The sequence below is a fragment of the Crocodylus siamensis genome, chromosome 4 (assembly GCF_052110815.1).
Source record: "Crocodylus siamensis isolate JL-2025a chromosome 4, ASM5211081v1, whole genome shotgun sequence".
Classification (NCBI taxonomy): Eukaryota; Metazoa; Chordata; order Crocodylia; family Crocodylidae; genus Crocodylus; species Crocodylus siamensis.
Window position 1 is genome coordinate 239,737,615 of NC_143398.1, and position 16,536 is coordinate 239,754,150.

At 48.1% G+C, this 16,536-nt stretch overlaps 1 protein-coding gene across 2 annotated transcripts in view; it reads right to left on the reverse strand.

Annotated features, from left to right (window-relative positions):
- Positions 1-16,536, reverse strand: part of SLC15A2 (solute carrier family 15 member 2) — a 76,845-nt gene that overhangs the window by 14,792 nt on the left and 45,517 nt on the right. For both annotated transcript variants that reach the window (XM_090046013.1, XM_090046012.1), the window contains 9 exons: positions 16,454-16,531; positions 13,534-13,616; positions 10,078-10,164; positions 9,473-9,562; positions 9,012-9,056; positions 6,601-6,633; positions 4,680-4,768; positions 2,736-2,817; positions 321-446 (listed from right to left, as the gene is read on the reverse strand). In XM_090046013.1, the coding sequence (XP_089902139.1) occupies positions 321-446; positions 2,736-2,817; positions 4,680-4,768; positions 6,601-6,633; positions 9,012-9,056; positions 9,473-9,562; positions 10,078-10,164; positions 13,534-13,616; positions 16,454-16,531 (713 nt within the window). The remainder of the gene's footprint in view (positions 1-320; positions 447-2,735; positions 2,818-4,679; positions 4,769-6,600; positions 6,634-9,011; positions 9,057-9,472; positions 9,563-10,077; positions 10,165-13,533; positions 13,617-16,453; positions 16,532-16,536) is intronic.

Sequence of the window (16,536 nt, forward strand, 5' to 3'; positions counted from 1 at the left end):
AAAACTCTCACACATGTACAGTGTGATGCTATGAAGCCATACAAAGTGCCGTTTTCATCATGTATACATGGTAATGGTGTCCCGTGTACAAGCGCCTCTGGAGCTCAGATGACATCTGATCCTTTGAGGTGTTAGGAAGCCCATCTACAACACGCCTCACTTCGAGGAATAGGAGCTGAGGATAATCAGCACTGCCCGTACTCTTTAACTGAGGGACACTGCTCCCACTTTGGACGTCTGAAAGCTGCACATAAGGTCTGCTGGTGTCACTGAATCCCGCTGGACTGTGGATATGGGCTTCTCGTCCTGAAAGAGCCTACCTGAAAAGTCTCGATGGGCTGCTGAAAGAGGTCTTGGTCTTGGACTGTCACTTGAACTCTGTTGTCTGCCAGATTCAGGACTTGAAGGAAACTTCCTTTTGGAACAGGCTTGGGCATGTCATGCTCCTAATTAAAATAAAAGGTTTTAAGCACCACTGTCCACTTTGCAAGAGCTGCTTAATATTGCTTGGTTTATAGCTGTAATATTCTGCCTCTGTAATGATGGTCTTGTCAAATTGCCACTTCCCCGTCCCTTCTTTTCTGCAAGCTGCACTGTGACATGACAGAACATAAGTCTTATTTAGGGAGATCTTTCATGGTAGTTGCGTGCTTGCTGCTCTGCCGTTCTTCAGAAGAGTACTCTCCAGCCATAGCACGCTTCCATCAAATATATGCAAGACTAATTAGCTGGGGGACTTTTATTTGGGCCATTAGAACCAGGCTGATTTTGAAATGTTCTCTTTCCCAAGTGCCTACATTTAATTGACTATTGTGTCCTATCATGTTAGAAACGATGGAGCTAGAGATCTGTCTCTATGTATGGACAGGATTTCGAAAAGCACTCAGTCCTGGTCTAACTTTGTTCCCATTGTGGTTGACTTTAAATAGAAGCAAAATAAAGCTAGAACTGAGCACTTTAGAAACCTCCCCTGCTATAGCTCCGTATTAGATACTCTGAACCGTGCACTATCTAATGCAGCAGTTCCCAATCTGTGGTATGCGTACCACCAGTGGTACCTGTCAGTGGTACGTGCTAATGAATTTATTAGAATTACTTTATATGACAAAAATTTGCTGGTGGTTCTTAAGGTTGAACTGAACACTTTGCTGGTGGGACTCAAGGTTGCATTGTTTTAAATTGGTGGTGAGCAATGTCAGAGTTTGGGACCTGCTGATCGAATGGATGGCTACATGCATCTTTCCACCTATCCACTGAGAGAGTAAGTGCTATAGGGAATGGCTAGGGGGAGAAGCATTTCAGTAATGCCAGGCAAAAGCATAGTAAGGGCACTCATGTGTCTGCTTTTACCCCACAGCAAGTAAAAGCTAAACTAGGGTAGCTCTGTCTTCCTTCATTCGGCATGGCAGAGAAAAGTTGCTATGGTTTTGCTCCTACTTAAAAGCAGGCACAGGGGCAGTTAGCACAGAGCATCTCCCTTTTAACGTGCCGCAGTTTGCTACTTGTCCATACTTTCAGTGTGACTATGCTTACCTCTGCTACACCCGACAAAACTGCCTACGGGGTCTAGGCCCTACTAACAGCTGTAATTCCTCCCTGGGAAATGCCACATCTTAGGTGCCAGGCTGCTTTCACAACTCAGACACAACTCAAGTATTTTGCCTGGGTAAGGAGTGTAGAACAGGGAGGAGCAATGAATCCGTGAAGCCTAGCTCTAATGAGTGGTTTGCCAATGGTTTCACAATAAATGCCAGCCCACATTAGCAACCTCAGGGACTCCGGGGCCGCTCTGTGATCAAACATATCTCGGTGAGTTGATTGTTTTTAAGTCTTGGGTGGGAGTTTTAAAATGTAATTCCTTATTCATTTTCATATGCCAAAGCTCAGTCTGTGTCTGCCAAGCCTGGAAACAGCAACAATGGTAAGACTTTGTAGGACAAGCACAAAGAAATTACAAGTGATTAGGAAGTGCATATAGAAACAGCATGAGCAACTAAGACAGCAGGGGCCAACCTTTCCGGCAGGCATGCCATAAATTACCCCTCACCTTCCCCTGCCCGATCTGGTGCTCTGCTTTCTGCTCCCAGCCCTGGGCTCCCTGCCCCATTTGCTGCTTTGCTTTTGCTTCCTGTCCTACCTGCTGCTGCGGTGCCTGTCCCCTCCCAGATCTGCCACGTGCCCCACACCGAAGCTGCCCCTGCCACTTGTAGCACCCATGCCACAGGTTGGCCACCCCTGAACTGAGCAAATGAGCACATTCACACGCATTATCATTGGCAAACAAATCTAATCTGAAAATCATGAAAGGAAAGGACTGCCCACCCACCCCACCCCACCCCACCCCCAGTCAAAAACCCAGCCCTATTAAATTCAAGCAGAAAACAAAGCACAGACAGAAGAAAGGAAGCACTACCTCTTTGGAATTAGCCACTAGTGTTAATTGGGTGTTTGTCAAGCACTTTGATGATGGAAAGCACTATATACTAGGAACCAATAGAGACGATCAACTCAGCAGAACTGCAAAGATTAGAGAGAGAGGCAGCCAGATAAAAATGACAGTCTTAGTAATATCAATCTGTTCAATGGTAAAGTGTGCATTAATGACACATATCAAGCTGTACAGTAGTTAAAAGGGGCACTATCCCATCGCCATCAATAAAGTAGCCGAATGAGAGAGATAATACATTTATCAGGGATTGTGCACATCTCCTTCCATGCGGCTGCTTTAGACTTACATTAATTTTGACTTCTATGATGGCTGCGGCTGCAAATGCCAGAGCTGCAAGGATCATACCTGTTGCCATTTTTTTAATAGGCCTGCAGAGTGAACGACAGAGATTTCATTATACAAAGCGTCATTTAAAATGTATAAATACCATCCCTCAGAGTCAAAGATATTCCAAACTCATGAATTAAACTGTCCAAACAGGTGGCATCGCGGCTGATGTGCTGCTGAAGCTGACAATCACTTCGTTGAAAACTGTTCTATTATACGGTGTGAAACCAGCACCGAGGCCAATTAAAACTGATATGCCATGAAAAAAGCTCTTTGCTTGCAAGTTTCACATCGTCTTGTCCCGAGCTCTTCTAGTGGGAATCGCTTCTGGCATAATGTTAACTTACAACACCGGAGGAAGCACCACAAATTATATATCTTCAAGCCTCTTTGGGGAAAGACAAAAAAGGCAGCAGACTATTGAACAGCAAGCTTCCAGAACAGAAAAATATATCATTTATAATTATCAAAATTTCCAACCATCTGCATCACACAGGCTGTATTATTTTTCAAGACGCACATGGAATAGGTTCAGATCTCACCTACTGTCTTGGTATAAATGAAGAGTGACTCCATTATAGCTATACTGATTTAGAGCAGGTTAAAAAGCAGACATTGATCCCAACTGGACTTCTGAGTTCAGAGAGGGATCAAAATCAAAATGCATTTGAATGATTATAATACAGATCTGGAATGAGGTCAAACAGCTGCAAATGTCTCCGGTCTTTCTCAGGGTCTGAACCAAAATTGCACAGCAGATCCAATAGTCTGATCCAAAACTCCAAACCCAAACTGTCCTGAACGCTGAGCTGTTGGAAATCTAAATTATGGGTCCAAATTTTGGAGCTTGAGCTCATCCCTCAATTAAATGCCCCAGGATAGCCAGACGTGTGGGCACTTTACGATGTTGCAATAAATCAATATTGTTGGCCCAGATCTGGCATTGGGATTGAAATAATGCAGATTTCTGAACCAAGTGATGTCTCTTGGGAACACTGCTGCATGTGGGATAGGTGCTCTTAGTCCCTGTTCAAGACAAAATGTTAATCTCAGGGAAGGAAAGACTGATCTGCATCCAATGTAATTGTAAGTGCAATATGATATGGTGGAGCAGGCCCCAAAGCACAGGATTTTCTCCAGCCTGTGCTGCAGGGCATGACTTTTAATCTGTGTGTGTGTGTTCAGTGTTTGGAAGTGTGATGGGATAAGAGGTGATTCTGATGCTGTGCAAGGGCACTTTGGCGTAGCATGCAGAAGCAATGCCCAGCATGTGCTCCAGAGATGCTGTGGCTTAGGAAAATGCAATGCTCCTAGCATGTATGGGAAGTATGGCTGGGGCTCTGCTCAGAAAGGGCCCGCCCGGGTCCTCAACTAATAAGGGCATTGACCTTGGAAGGCCTGATATGTGGCCCGCTGAAGTCAACAGAAAGACTCCCATTGGCTTTGCAGGGGACTGGAGAGCAAGGGTGGCCTTTGAGCTTGGCCCTTGCAGGAAATGAACACAGGGACAGGCTCCATCAGTCTCTAAGGCAGGAAGGGAATGAGAGCAGTACAAGATATACAATGAGAAGCAGTGGAAAGAAATTCAGAAAGGGAGAGAGGAAGTTGACTGTCAGGAAAAACTTGCTAACAAAAAAAATCTGCTCTAACATGGGACATTGCCCTGCTGCTTGAGACATTTTCATTTGCACTACACAAAGCACAAGGGACCGGGCCAACCTAATTTGCCTTTCCCCTCTGTGGAACATCTACGGACTTTGCAGTAATTTGGCAATGCTGGCAAATGCAAGACCCAAGGCTCATTCAGAAACATGCAAGCCTGCATTTCTCATCCAGTTATTCTTCTGCACTGCTGCTGCAAAAGAATAAAGCTTAAGCCGCATCCGCTGCATTGAGTACTTACGTAAAATTGAATCTGCACATATTTAACAGGGGGTAGAGCCCAAGGTCAAAAATGGGGATGAAGATAAGAATCAGAAGTGGATTTAGAAACTGCAATACCAAAGAACAGCAGAGATTAGTGAATGGAAAGCCACATACAGTACTTAAATCCATAAAGCACTGCCCTCCAAAAATAATGCCATTATAGGAGGGACATGAGCAAACACATAAAACTTCCGTTAAAATATAATCACACTTTACAGTTTGATAACTGCTCCTATTCAGTTTTTGCAAACATGAATGGATGCATCTGTGCAATACCCTTTGGAGGCAGCTCTGGGGTATTAGTCCAATTTTGCAGAGGGGGAAACTGAAGCAAGATGTTTTCAAAGATTACACAGACATCTACAGGCAATAGAGATGGGGGAACTTTTGTGTCAGGAAATCCCCTCCAAACCCTAACAATGACGCCAGGATTGTGGTTCTTCAACATTGTGTTGAAAAATCTCATGATGAGGGGACCTCTTTGAGGGTTTTCCAACCATTCCCGGTGCCAGTCATGTCAGAGATCCCACAAGAGCGGCATGTCTCATGGGGTGTCCTTCATTGTGCTTCCAAGGAGAAGGGAGGGCATGCGAAGGAATAAGGACTGTGGGGAGCAACCATCAAACACCCTTAGATCTCCAAGTGTGGATTTCAAGGAAGTTCGGCCTTTGAATTTCTCTGAAGCTGCTCGCCCACCCCTGGGGAGCACAGCAGTGCTGTTACCAACTGGGATAACCCTGCACAGTCTGGGAACCTTAACACTTCACCTCTGCTGCAAGGGGTGAACCAGAAAATGCCCTCACAGCACGGGGACCTAGAGAAGGGAAATTAGCACGTGTCTAACTTCTCCAAGGGTGGTTGGGGGCTGGTCTGGCTCTGGTTTTGGTTGGAGCAGTTTGACGACCTTCCCTAATTGTACCTTTGCTCAAAAGATGCCATTGAGTTGACCTAGAACAGGAACAGCCATAACCACAGCCCCTCTCAGCCCACCCCGGGCAGGTTTCTGATGCAGTCCCTGCATTAGGAGTCCTGAGCTGGCTATTGGACTCAGGCTGTAAAAAGGGCCCCCGGCGTCATAACACTTAAGACATGACTAACCAGTTAACTGCTGGTCAGCCAAGGCCTCCAATGCACTCCTCTGCATGGGAGTGCCTACCAGCTGACTTGTGATCCAAGCCACGGGAGCACCGGACCCCCGGCTTGTTACTTGCCAGTGCAGGGGAAGCTGGGGATCAAGATCCCTGGCTCTCTATGCATCAGGAATAGGATGCATTTGGGATCTGACCCCCAGTACCTCCTGCACGTGAAGGTACAGCATGAGGCACGATAGCTGGGACTACAGAGCCTTTAACTGAACATCCGCCAGCCATCTCAATGTTGCATTTGTCCTTGGTGGCAGCTGTTTGTTCAGGGCTCCAAGTCCATTGTCTCACTTTAACTCCCTGTGAACTATGTCAATAAAATGTGCTAATGCTTCTTCCAGGACATAGCAATGTGTGCCTGCAGGGTTACCGTGGGTCATTCCAGGGACAAGCAGGCTAGGCTGCATGCTCTTGCTTGCTACCTATTGTCAGAGGAACAGCCATGGAAGTTGGAAGGGTGACGTGTAAATGGCTGTGCTGCTCCTGTTTTGATCCAAGTCAAATGGCGGGACAAGCAGACCCACCTCAAATGTGATATCTGTTAACGGCCTACGAAAGTGCTAAGGCCATAAGACTGTAAGCGTCTGCAAAATATCTAGCAAATTAAGGATCTGAGCCTGCACCGTGGAAGTCAATGGGAGGGTTGCCATTTTCTTCACTGGGAGCCAGGCGGGGACCGTAAGTGCAGTGAGTGAACAAGGAATTAGAAAGTCTGGTCTCTTTCAAAGACAGTGCAATGTCCTCCAGGTTCTTTACCTGCATTTGGTCAGGTTTAAGGATAAGTCCTGCCTGAAACACAAAAACAATTACAAATTTACAATGCTTCATAAACACTAAGACAGAACTAGGGACCTAACTAATTTGCAGGGGCTTCCCCCTGATTTTGTGGGCAGAATGTGGGCCCAAGCAGCCAGTTCATAGACCCTCACCTGATTGGCCAAGAGGCCCCAGTGCTGCTGGGGCTGCCTATCATGTGGCTCTGCTCCTTGCCACTGATTGGCTATGAAGGCTGTCTGTCATGCAGCCCTGCCCCTTACCGCCATTTGGTGGGGAGGGGCAGCCCTCACAGCCAGTCAGCAGCCATCTTGCTGCCAGCCCTTTGAGTGGGCAGCCCCCACCCCTTCCCCATCCCAGTGGGCTGCTGCAGCGTACTAAAGACTGCGGACTCCCTCTGGGGAGCTGCATTTTATTTTTGATAAGTTATTTGTTTCTGTGACTTTTGGATTTCACAAGCAATGCCGGATTTCACAGAATCTGCAAAATCCCAAAAAATCGCAAATTCAGTAGCTCCCTAGATATCACTGTACCCACAATAAGCAGTACAGCTCTCCACAGTCACAGCAGCATCTTAGACACTTTGTGCTGGTGTGGTGATCTCTCTGCCATCTCTCTTCGAGGAATATGGAACAGAATGGAATTATTTGCAGAAGAAAATTATACCCCTCAAAAGAGGGTAAATGGGGGAGATTGTATCACACGATAACACTGGAAGCAACCTCTTCTCCGGATATAAACAGCCCTAAATCTTTTGAGCCAAGGATACAAATTCATTCACAAAAAGGAAAGTTTAGCAGTCTTGAGAGAGGAGGAGATGTACACTTGACTCGGGCAGGGATTTCTCTGAGCGCAAAGAGCAAACTGATAGTTGCAGACAGAATGCATTTCCTTTTTGATTAAGAGAAGAACAAAGGAAAAACCAACCACGGGAAGAAAGGGCAGAGTATGTGCTTGCCCTGTCCCTGGCAGTGTGCACTGAGCTGAATGCAAAATGTCTGCCAGTCGCTGCAGAGAGCAGAAACGGGGGACTTGGAAGTACAGTGCACAGAAAAAGCAGCATAACCGTTACAAAGGTAAAAACACCACGGGAAGGATCTCCCCCACCCCCATCCTTCCACCGATTTGCAAGACTCATACTGCATGTGAATTTGGTCCTATGGAAGTATGAGCATTTCACCTTACACCAAAACAGACCCAACCTTCATTACCTCTTAATCCATTCCTTACCCAGAGAAACCTCTGGCAGAGGAAACAACGGGGATTTTACAAACCAGACTTCTGGGAAGCCGAAAAGAGGCACCATCTCAGTAACACTGGGATAACAGTAATGTTCATTCATGATATTCGGTCTTCCCTCGCTGTGCGAGAGGGGGGGATAAAGGTTTTGGAGACACTCTGGTACAGAAGCTGAAACCCCTGGCACATAAAATCCCTAACTGGTTTATTTTAAGGAATGGAAAATTTAATCACGTAATCATTGATTCTTAGATGCTTTGTTAATGTAGCACTAAATAGATACCTGCAGAAATACAGGGGAAAGCGTATCTAGTTATATCCCCAGAATGGCAGCGGTGTGAATCGGCACTGATTTTGCTTTCTAGGATTGACAGGAGATAAAATATTACCCAAGGTGTTGTCTTTTTATGCCTCATTTGGAATAATTAACCTGGATGAGCAACTAATGTGAGTGACCTGGTAGGGTTTATATTTTGGAAATGAAAACCACTTTAGAGACAGGTGTTTCCATGTGTAAGTGCTGATTTAACTGTCCACAGGTAAACTTGGGTTAGCCTGGTAAGGTTCCTGCCTGGAAAGGCAACTCTAAATAATGAAATCCTTACTCAGACAGGTTTCACATTTATCTGTGGTTGTGCCTTGCTTCATTTGCAACGTCCATTTCTAAAGTCCTTTACACTTATTGACTAATTAAAGATACAGCCTCCCCACACTTTACCAATGGGTTTTGTTCGTTTGTAGATGCCTGAATAAGGTACCATTGGATATGCACTTAGCATAAATAAAGACCCCCCGGTTCCCAGATGCAGGTCACGATGGCTGTATGAACCTTTCTGAGAGGGATTAAACATGGCCTGGGATGATAAGTGACTGGTTAATGCTTACAGGGGGATTCACTCCCCAATCCGGGATACGAGCTGAGGTATTCTTGGCTCAGAGCCCCCCTATGTCATTAGGCCACCCTTCTTGCCCTGAGCCTTAGGAAAACCTACGTGGGCATCTCCAGCTTTTTTCATCAACAAAAAACCGCAGCTCTCACAAAGCTGGAAAGCAGCAGATTTAAATATTGAGAAGAAATCTTTTCCTAAATGTTAATTCAATTAATCCAAAAGTAAGTTCTGCTTTTGTACTCCTTAATAATGTCAAATACGTACAAAGTCGGCATCCATTTTTGTTGCTTGCAGTGTCCACCTGGACCCCTAAGGACAAAACAGACCACACTAAGCCCTCCGGTCGGGATGAGAAGATAATAGTAGAGGAAAGGGGAGCACTGAAAGGGCCTTGCTTCTCTTTTCCTTCCTTCGCTGGGCTCCCCAGTCCCTCTCTCCTGCTCGTTTATCCCGCCTCTCCCCAGCCCTTCTTTTTTCACTCCTCTTTTTCTTCTGCAATTAAGCCCGACATGCTTTTTCCATCCACTCATCTCCCTCGCCCTAGGAACCAAGCCATACACTGGAGGCCAAGCCACCCTGCATACCAGGCACCAGCTCTTCGACCCAAGCAGATCCTTCCTGGGGAGACGATAGGTCCCTGGCGCTCTGTGACTTCAGGGCAGTCCCTCCAAATGTGCGGTCCCCCTGAGACCCCACCGCCCTGCCTGCGCCGTCCTGTAATTTACCTGTTGATCAAACAGGGCCCAGAACATCGGCAGTGGGATGAACAGGAAGAGGACGCGTGTCACCATTTTAACCTCCTTGATCAGTTGTTTCTATTCAGGGAAAGATAAAAGGACGGTGGAAGAGCTGATGGCAATTTCAGTCCCTGGTGTGTGGAGGCCCCCAGTTAACCCCGAGGAACTGGGTGGCAAAGCGTTTATTGTCTTTAGTCGTGGCACCCCCATTATTTGTATTGCAGACTCCCAGTCCAGATCAGGGCCGTGCTGAAAATACAGCGCACTTGATCATCCGGGCTAGGTGGAGGGTGGTGGGAGCGGTAGACAACCGAATGCACCCAGCTGCATACGCAAATCGCAGGAGATATGTGTGTGCTGGATTTGCTGCTCAGTGCTGCATATTGCACGGCTTTTTAGTGCTTCTTGAACCGTGTCAATGGGCTGTGGATTTTCTGAATTTCATGTAAAGGGAAATTTGCCCATGTCTGAGTATTCAAGGACTCACAGCTTGGAATGATGTGTCCCTTTCATGCCACCATATTGAAATGTAATTGCCCATGTACCCCTTGCGGGCAGGGCATAGAAACCTCTTCGTGCAAGGCACCACTTACTGAGTATTTCTCTGATGCCCAATCGAGCCAGTGTTCCCGCTTCGGAATTAGACGGGAGCGGTTTTTCACCCGGTTCTTAATGGCAAACTAGAAGGAAGCACAAATGAATCACATTTAACCCCCTTTAACCTCCACTGCACCCCCATGTCCCATCCATATAGACTTTCCAGCTCAAAACTGCCCTTCTCATCCTCAGGCCTTCACCTGGTCTGTGCAGCTACAGGACCCCTGCTAACTCGGGTCCTTCGCTTGGCACTTCTTCATTCCCAGGAGCCCACCTTTTGCAGGAGCAGCTGGCCAGACAAAGTCAATGCTTTGGGTTATTCAGGAAATAACCACTCTCCTTCCTACTACAGAATCAGAGAACCATAAAAGCGGGGGGCGGGAAGGGACCCTAGCAGTCGATACGTCCAAGCCTCCACATGGAGGCAGGATACGGCATATCTAGACCATTTCTGAGCGGCGCTTGTCTGACTTGTCCTCAACAAGCTTCATGACCTCCCTGGAGAGCCTGTTCCAGCGTTTCATTGTCACACTATCAGCTGGACCATTTTTTCTTTCTAGCTACAAACTAAAACTGCAAATGAAGCGGATTTCTTCGTATCCTCCTGCCACCACCTGTAAAGAACTGACCGTCGTCTCTTTGCTTCAGGCTTTTCCATATTGGAAGACGTACCGTGTCCTCCTCGAATGAAGCCATCTCCCTCATCCCATCTCATTTCCCTTCCTTGCTGCTGGTGCATGCAGTTTCCTACTCAGCCTTCATATGACTCAGTGAGCCCAGTCCCATCCACCTTTCCTTAAAGATTGGGTTTTCCAAGCCGCTGGTCATTCTTGTTGCTCTCTGTTGGACTCTCTTGAGTTTGTCTACATCTGCTGTAAAGGACAGCGATGAAAACTGGACATGCTACTCTAGCTGAGGTTTCACCAGGACTGAGGGGAGCTGAATGCTTATCTCCCATGCCCTATGTGGCTGTTCATGGATCTCAGAATGAGATTCACTTTTTTTGTGACAGCATCACCACCTAGTTGACTCACATTGAGGTTGCAGCCTACTATACTGACCGGATCCCTTTTCTTGAGTGCTGTAACCTGCCCACTCCTTCCTCCATTTGTGTTTGCACTCTTATAGATTCATAGATGAAGGGTTGGAAGGGACCTCAGTAGATCACCGAGTCCGACCCCGTGCCCTGGGCAGGAAGGAGCGCTGGGGTCAGACGACACCAGCCAGGTGCATGTCTAGCCTCTTCATTTTTCCTTCCTAAGGATGGCCTTTTGCACAGGAGGCTTTGCTTGTTTTGATGTTTCCTGATATCAGGCTAAAACATCTGTATGTTGTAGACAGAAAAAAAATAACTCTCAAAGCTCTTCAGTGCAATTAAATGTCTGCAAGCCCCTTGCCTCTGGGCCCCACCCTCAGCACTGCACATTTGGGGCTTATCATTATTAATGTCCTGATCCCATCCACCTGGCAGGTCCACTGGTCCCCTCCCTCTTTTTAAGTCTCACGGACAAGTCTCTGTACACTTTCTACTTCAAGACAAGTCCAGTGACTCTCTGAGGGGCCAGATTTTATTCCATCAGTTCGGCGTGCAAGTAGATTTAGATGTCTAAGCGGGATACTACTCCACCCCGCGCGAGTCCCTGAAAACCAGTTAATGCACAAGGTAGGTAGGACCTCCTCCTTGCTGCTTTTTTGTGACTCAGTCTTAACAGCAAGGCGAGCGTGCTACAAAAATGGATGCATTGCTGGATTTTCGGGGACTTGAACAGACTGGATTAAAACCACACTTAGGTGCCCAAGTCTGTTTGGACGCACAATAGGTGGCCCTGCGGGATGCTCGCACTGAAGGCAGTGGGAGTCGCAGGCTTGCAAGATGGGGCCTTGCATGGCTGTGTCTCTTGGAGAAGTTTCCTTTCATGTCGGTATGATGAAGGGAGCTCCGTGCAAACGACCTGCATTCTTGTTGTATCTCTCAAAGTTATGTTTGACACTAGGCACAAAGATCATTTCCTACTTGATATAACACCCGTCATGCGAAAAGCCTGCTCATCTCAAATTCACAGAACAGCCTTCTGGCCATTTTTCTTCTCTAAAAGCCACGCTTTGGAGTTGGCCACTGTCAAGGAGAAGGAAATGCCTCATTATCTACTGCAATGTCACTGCCACACTTCTCATCCCTCGGTTCTTCTGCAGGCCTATCTGAGCATCAACCCTGCCTCTCCCCTCTGGAGGACTAGTAGATAGCAGGGCCTGTAAGGCTGGTTTCTTTTTGGATGAGAAATTAGTGATGAGTAATTACACATAACCCTCCCTTCTGCCTGACTTCAGACTAACCCAGCTAAGTACCTCTCTCTGCGTACCCCAATCTGTGAACAGAAGCGATAAGACACAAACCCCAGACAACCTCCTCGCATTAATCTGAGCCTCAAGTCCTGGCTCTGCGATGGCATCCAGTGAAGTGAGCTCAGCTCACAAAACCTTATGCATCTCTGCCTGAGTTGGTCTATAAAGTGCATCTGTACCCTGCCTTGTGCTTGACTTTGGACTAACACAGCAAACTCCCCCTCTCTGCACCCAGGAATGACGGCTGCAAGTACTTGCTCTAGCTAGAGAGTTTAAGGTGGAGAGAAAATGCTTGCTGTTGGAGCTCAGCAGCCAGAGGAGATGGGTGGGAAGTCCCCACCAGGACATGCTAGGGATGCAGCGAAGACTACCGAGTGGTTGTTGAAAGCCACGTGCTCCCCAGAACTGTTAAATAAGCTAACGACCCGAGTGGCCCGTTTGCAGGCTCCCCTAAGAGGAACGACTTGACAACGCTAACAGCTGGCAGTATTTTTTTCCCCCAAGAGCAGCACTGAGATAAAAAGCATCTCAAACTGTAATAGCTCCTGCCGGTGACTCCTGGCATAGCAGTACGAGAGCGAACCTGGTTCATGGGTCTGTGTTACAGCTCTAGAAAATGTAGGCAGAGGTCTGACAACATACAATAAAACAGTGACTCTGCAGATCTAAGCTTTAAAAATTTCCATTTGGTTTTTCAGGGGCTGATCTATGGTGTAACCAGATGGTTGTGCCCTGGGAGACAGCAGCGCAGAACAGAAGGTGCTGTTTCTACTTTTATGCTATGTTTATGCCCCCGGCACTGGTGCCCTAGTCACCCCCCACGCCCCAAATTAGTCTGTTGGGCCACAATCTGCCAACGTTACTCCACCGCCCCACTGACATGAGCAGAATAACTCATGAACAAGGCATGACTTCCTCGGCATGTAGTTGGGAGGCAAAGCCTCATTTCTTATTCCACGCACAGCTCACCAATAGCCCAACCGGGAGCCCTCCAAGCCCCCTCACCTCCTGAGCATATTATTTCAAAAAAGGCCCCGGTGAAACCTTGCCTTTGCAAGGCTGCAGCCTTAGAGCTGGGCGTGCAAGCGATGAGACAGGAACTCACTCACCCCAACGCACTGACAAACTTGGAGTAGGATGTTCCCCTGGGGCGGCGTCTTCTTGTACAATCCACTTCCGGAAATAAATATGACTGCAAAACATGAGAGCGTCAATCTGGGATTCATTCGGTGACTAAGGCCTTGCTCTGCAGCAACTCTGTGCAGGGGGCCCCTATGGGGCTCACGCGCCGTGGACCTCATGCAAGCACATACGTGCACACATGGCCAATGTGATGCATCACCCATGTGCCCTTTCATACGTGCAGTGAGATGGGGGGATTTTTATGGGTGCAAAGGGCAGCTCGGCATCCAGATCCCACAGGGAATCATTAGGAACTGGCTATCCTCAGGGAAAATGACCTTGTTTGTCTGCTCTGAATCCTCATTACAAACCCTGCCAAACACGTGGGGTGCTGCTGTATACTTGGGAATATGACACCCTTTCTGAAGCTAAACATTTCTTCTAAGAATGGCCCCATGTCTTAAATTTGAATTAAAAATGCTAAAAAGCTCTTACGCGCTCCATAGAGGTTGTTTCCTCAGCCACAGGCCTTTATTTGATGGGGGAGGAGGGGGTTTCTTAAATCCGGAGCCATAAATTGAGGGTGCATTTTAAATGTGAAGGACTATGGTAAAAGCCCATCTGCCCATGACTAAGTAACCGGCTGAATTCCCGACAATGTTGAAAAAGTCATCCAGATCCAAGGCAGGATGTGCATTTTGTATTTCAGGTGTGTTTCTAAATTAACCAGACCACCTACGTCGTATACTGGAGTTAGCAGAGATCGTCTGTGCTCGTGGTCTCCTGAGCGTTTGAAAGCCTTTTCCTTGCCCCATCGCTTTTCTCCCTTGAAGCGTGAGTGGGAGCAGAGCAGGCTTTCTAAAGGCCCCATCAGAGATGCATGCATTTGGGTAGACATTTGTCACATAACAGGGGCACGCTACATGGTAGCATGAGATCAGCAGGAAATCCATCGCTGATCAGACCTTGCCATGAAGCTCTGCGAAGATTTGCCAGCCTTTCCCCCTAGCTCCCGGGACCCTGCGAGAGGTGCCTGCCACGCAGCTGCACACAGAATATATGCTTCTGTCTTAAACCGATAGGAACAACCCATGTGGGAAATGGGAAGCTTTATGAGCCTGTGGCCACGCACATTTTGAAAATAATTGCTGTACCATTACTTGCTGGCTGATTATGTTTCTCCAGTGACCTGTTTCCTCCTCTCTGCTGGAAGTTTTCCAGGAAGGCGCCACATTCATTTTCTCAGGAAGCATGAGCTTTCGGGTCACTGGCGTTCTGGATTAGCCGCTGATACTCCGACCACAGATCTCAAACCCCAAATGACTCTTTCACTTCCCATCTGTGGCTTTGCACAGATGGGAATCAGTTTGGTGGGTTGTTTGTTCTTTTTTTATTGCAGGTGTTGCAATAATGCAACACATCCCCTGCTTCACTGTGCAAAGTGAGTGTGACTTTGGCTGCTTGCCTAGCTCCTGAGCTACTCAGGACCAAGTGGCTATATCGACATTGGGAAGGTCTATACCAGGATGTCCCGGGTGGCTGTTCCCGAGCACGCCCCACCCACCTGCAGCAGCATCCACATGCCCAATCTGGAAATACATCACTGCAGAGACCCTCTGAGACCTGGGTGTTCAGCATGCTTCAGAGCACCTGCTGGACCTGACCCTGGGCGGCCTCCCTGGTGTGGTCCCAGGTTGGAGTATGCATGTGGACACGCTGCTGCTGCGGTGTGGACATGCCCACAGTGCCGCTCCATTGTGCTCCAGCAGGAATGCAACCAAGCACGCGGCATGCCCCAAAATGGCCGGGCTCCGGCATGCTGGACCCCAAGTTCTCCAGGGGACATACAGGGGCACATCCTCTGGAGACAAGTTCATCATTGCCTTTCTGGTTCTGGAGCTCAGCAGCCAGAGGAGATGGGTGGGAAGTCCCCACCAGGACATGCTAGGGATGCAGCGAAGACTACCGAGGAGTTGTTGAAAGCCGCGTGCTCCCCAGAACTATTAAACAAGCTAACAGCCTGAATGAGAGCTCACGCGAGGGGCTGACTAACACCCCTGATGCAGTATAACAGGGGGAATGGAAGGAGCTCACTCCCCAAGACACTTCACAGCTGGTGATGTTTGCGTTGGCTACGTAGGAACGGCAACAGAAATGCAGTCCCCATTAGCTCCTTGGTAATGGTTTCAGCTGCATGTGCTGGCAGGACACCGACGGGGCTGATCTGGGCAGCTCTATAATTATAGCTAGTTCACGATGCTCAGGGAATATGGGTGAATTACTGTAATGTAATAATAGGTTATAACAATAGTTGTGGGTGCAATTGCAGCCATCCAAAGCAGGATGGTTCAGAATTACAGCAATTTGCTTCATCTGACTTGCCCTGTGGGGCTGTCTGGACAGGGAAAGGGTCATGAAGCTAGCTTTACACAAAGGAGAGATGGCCTTAAGCACATGATTAAGCTGAAGCACTGTGATCAGCTTCCAGCCTCCCGGCTGGGGAACTCTGGGCTGCAAACTGAGCAGGTCCTGCCAGCCAAAGCTCCTCAAGGATAGAGCTGTAAACCTCTGGGGCATTTGCTCTGAAGGCTCCAGACACTGCATCCTAACACAGCATCCCTGTACAAGAGTCACGGCACGGTGCACCCCACAGAACCGCCGCGATGGGCCAGCTCCTAGGAGCAGTCAGGACGTCTCGCAGTGCTGTCCTAAACCCCCTTAGAAGAGCAGCGCCCAGCCTGCAAAATTGGCAAAGCACGCTTTGACCCCTGGGTCCCCTGCCAACCCTACAGCTCTAAAGGGACCGGAGAGACAGGAGGGCGCTCAGACTGCCCCGCCGCAGGGGTCCAGTGCTGAGGCAACGCCCCAAGCTAAGCTTGCCCTCTGCCAGGGGGGACACCCACTTACCCAGGGCTAAAATCATGAGCACGGCTGGGACACCGAAAGCCAAGGCAAAGCAGTCTCCTCCGAAACATTTCACGTCCCCTACA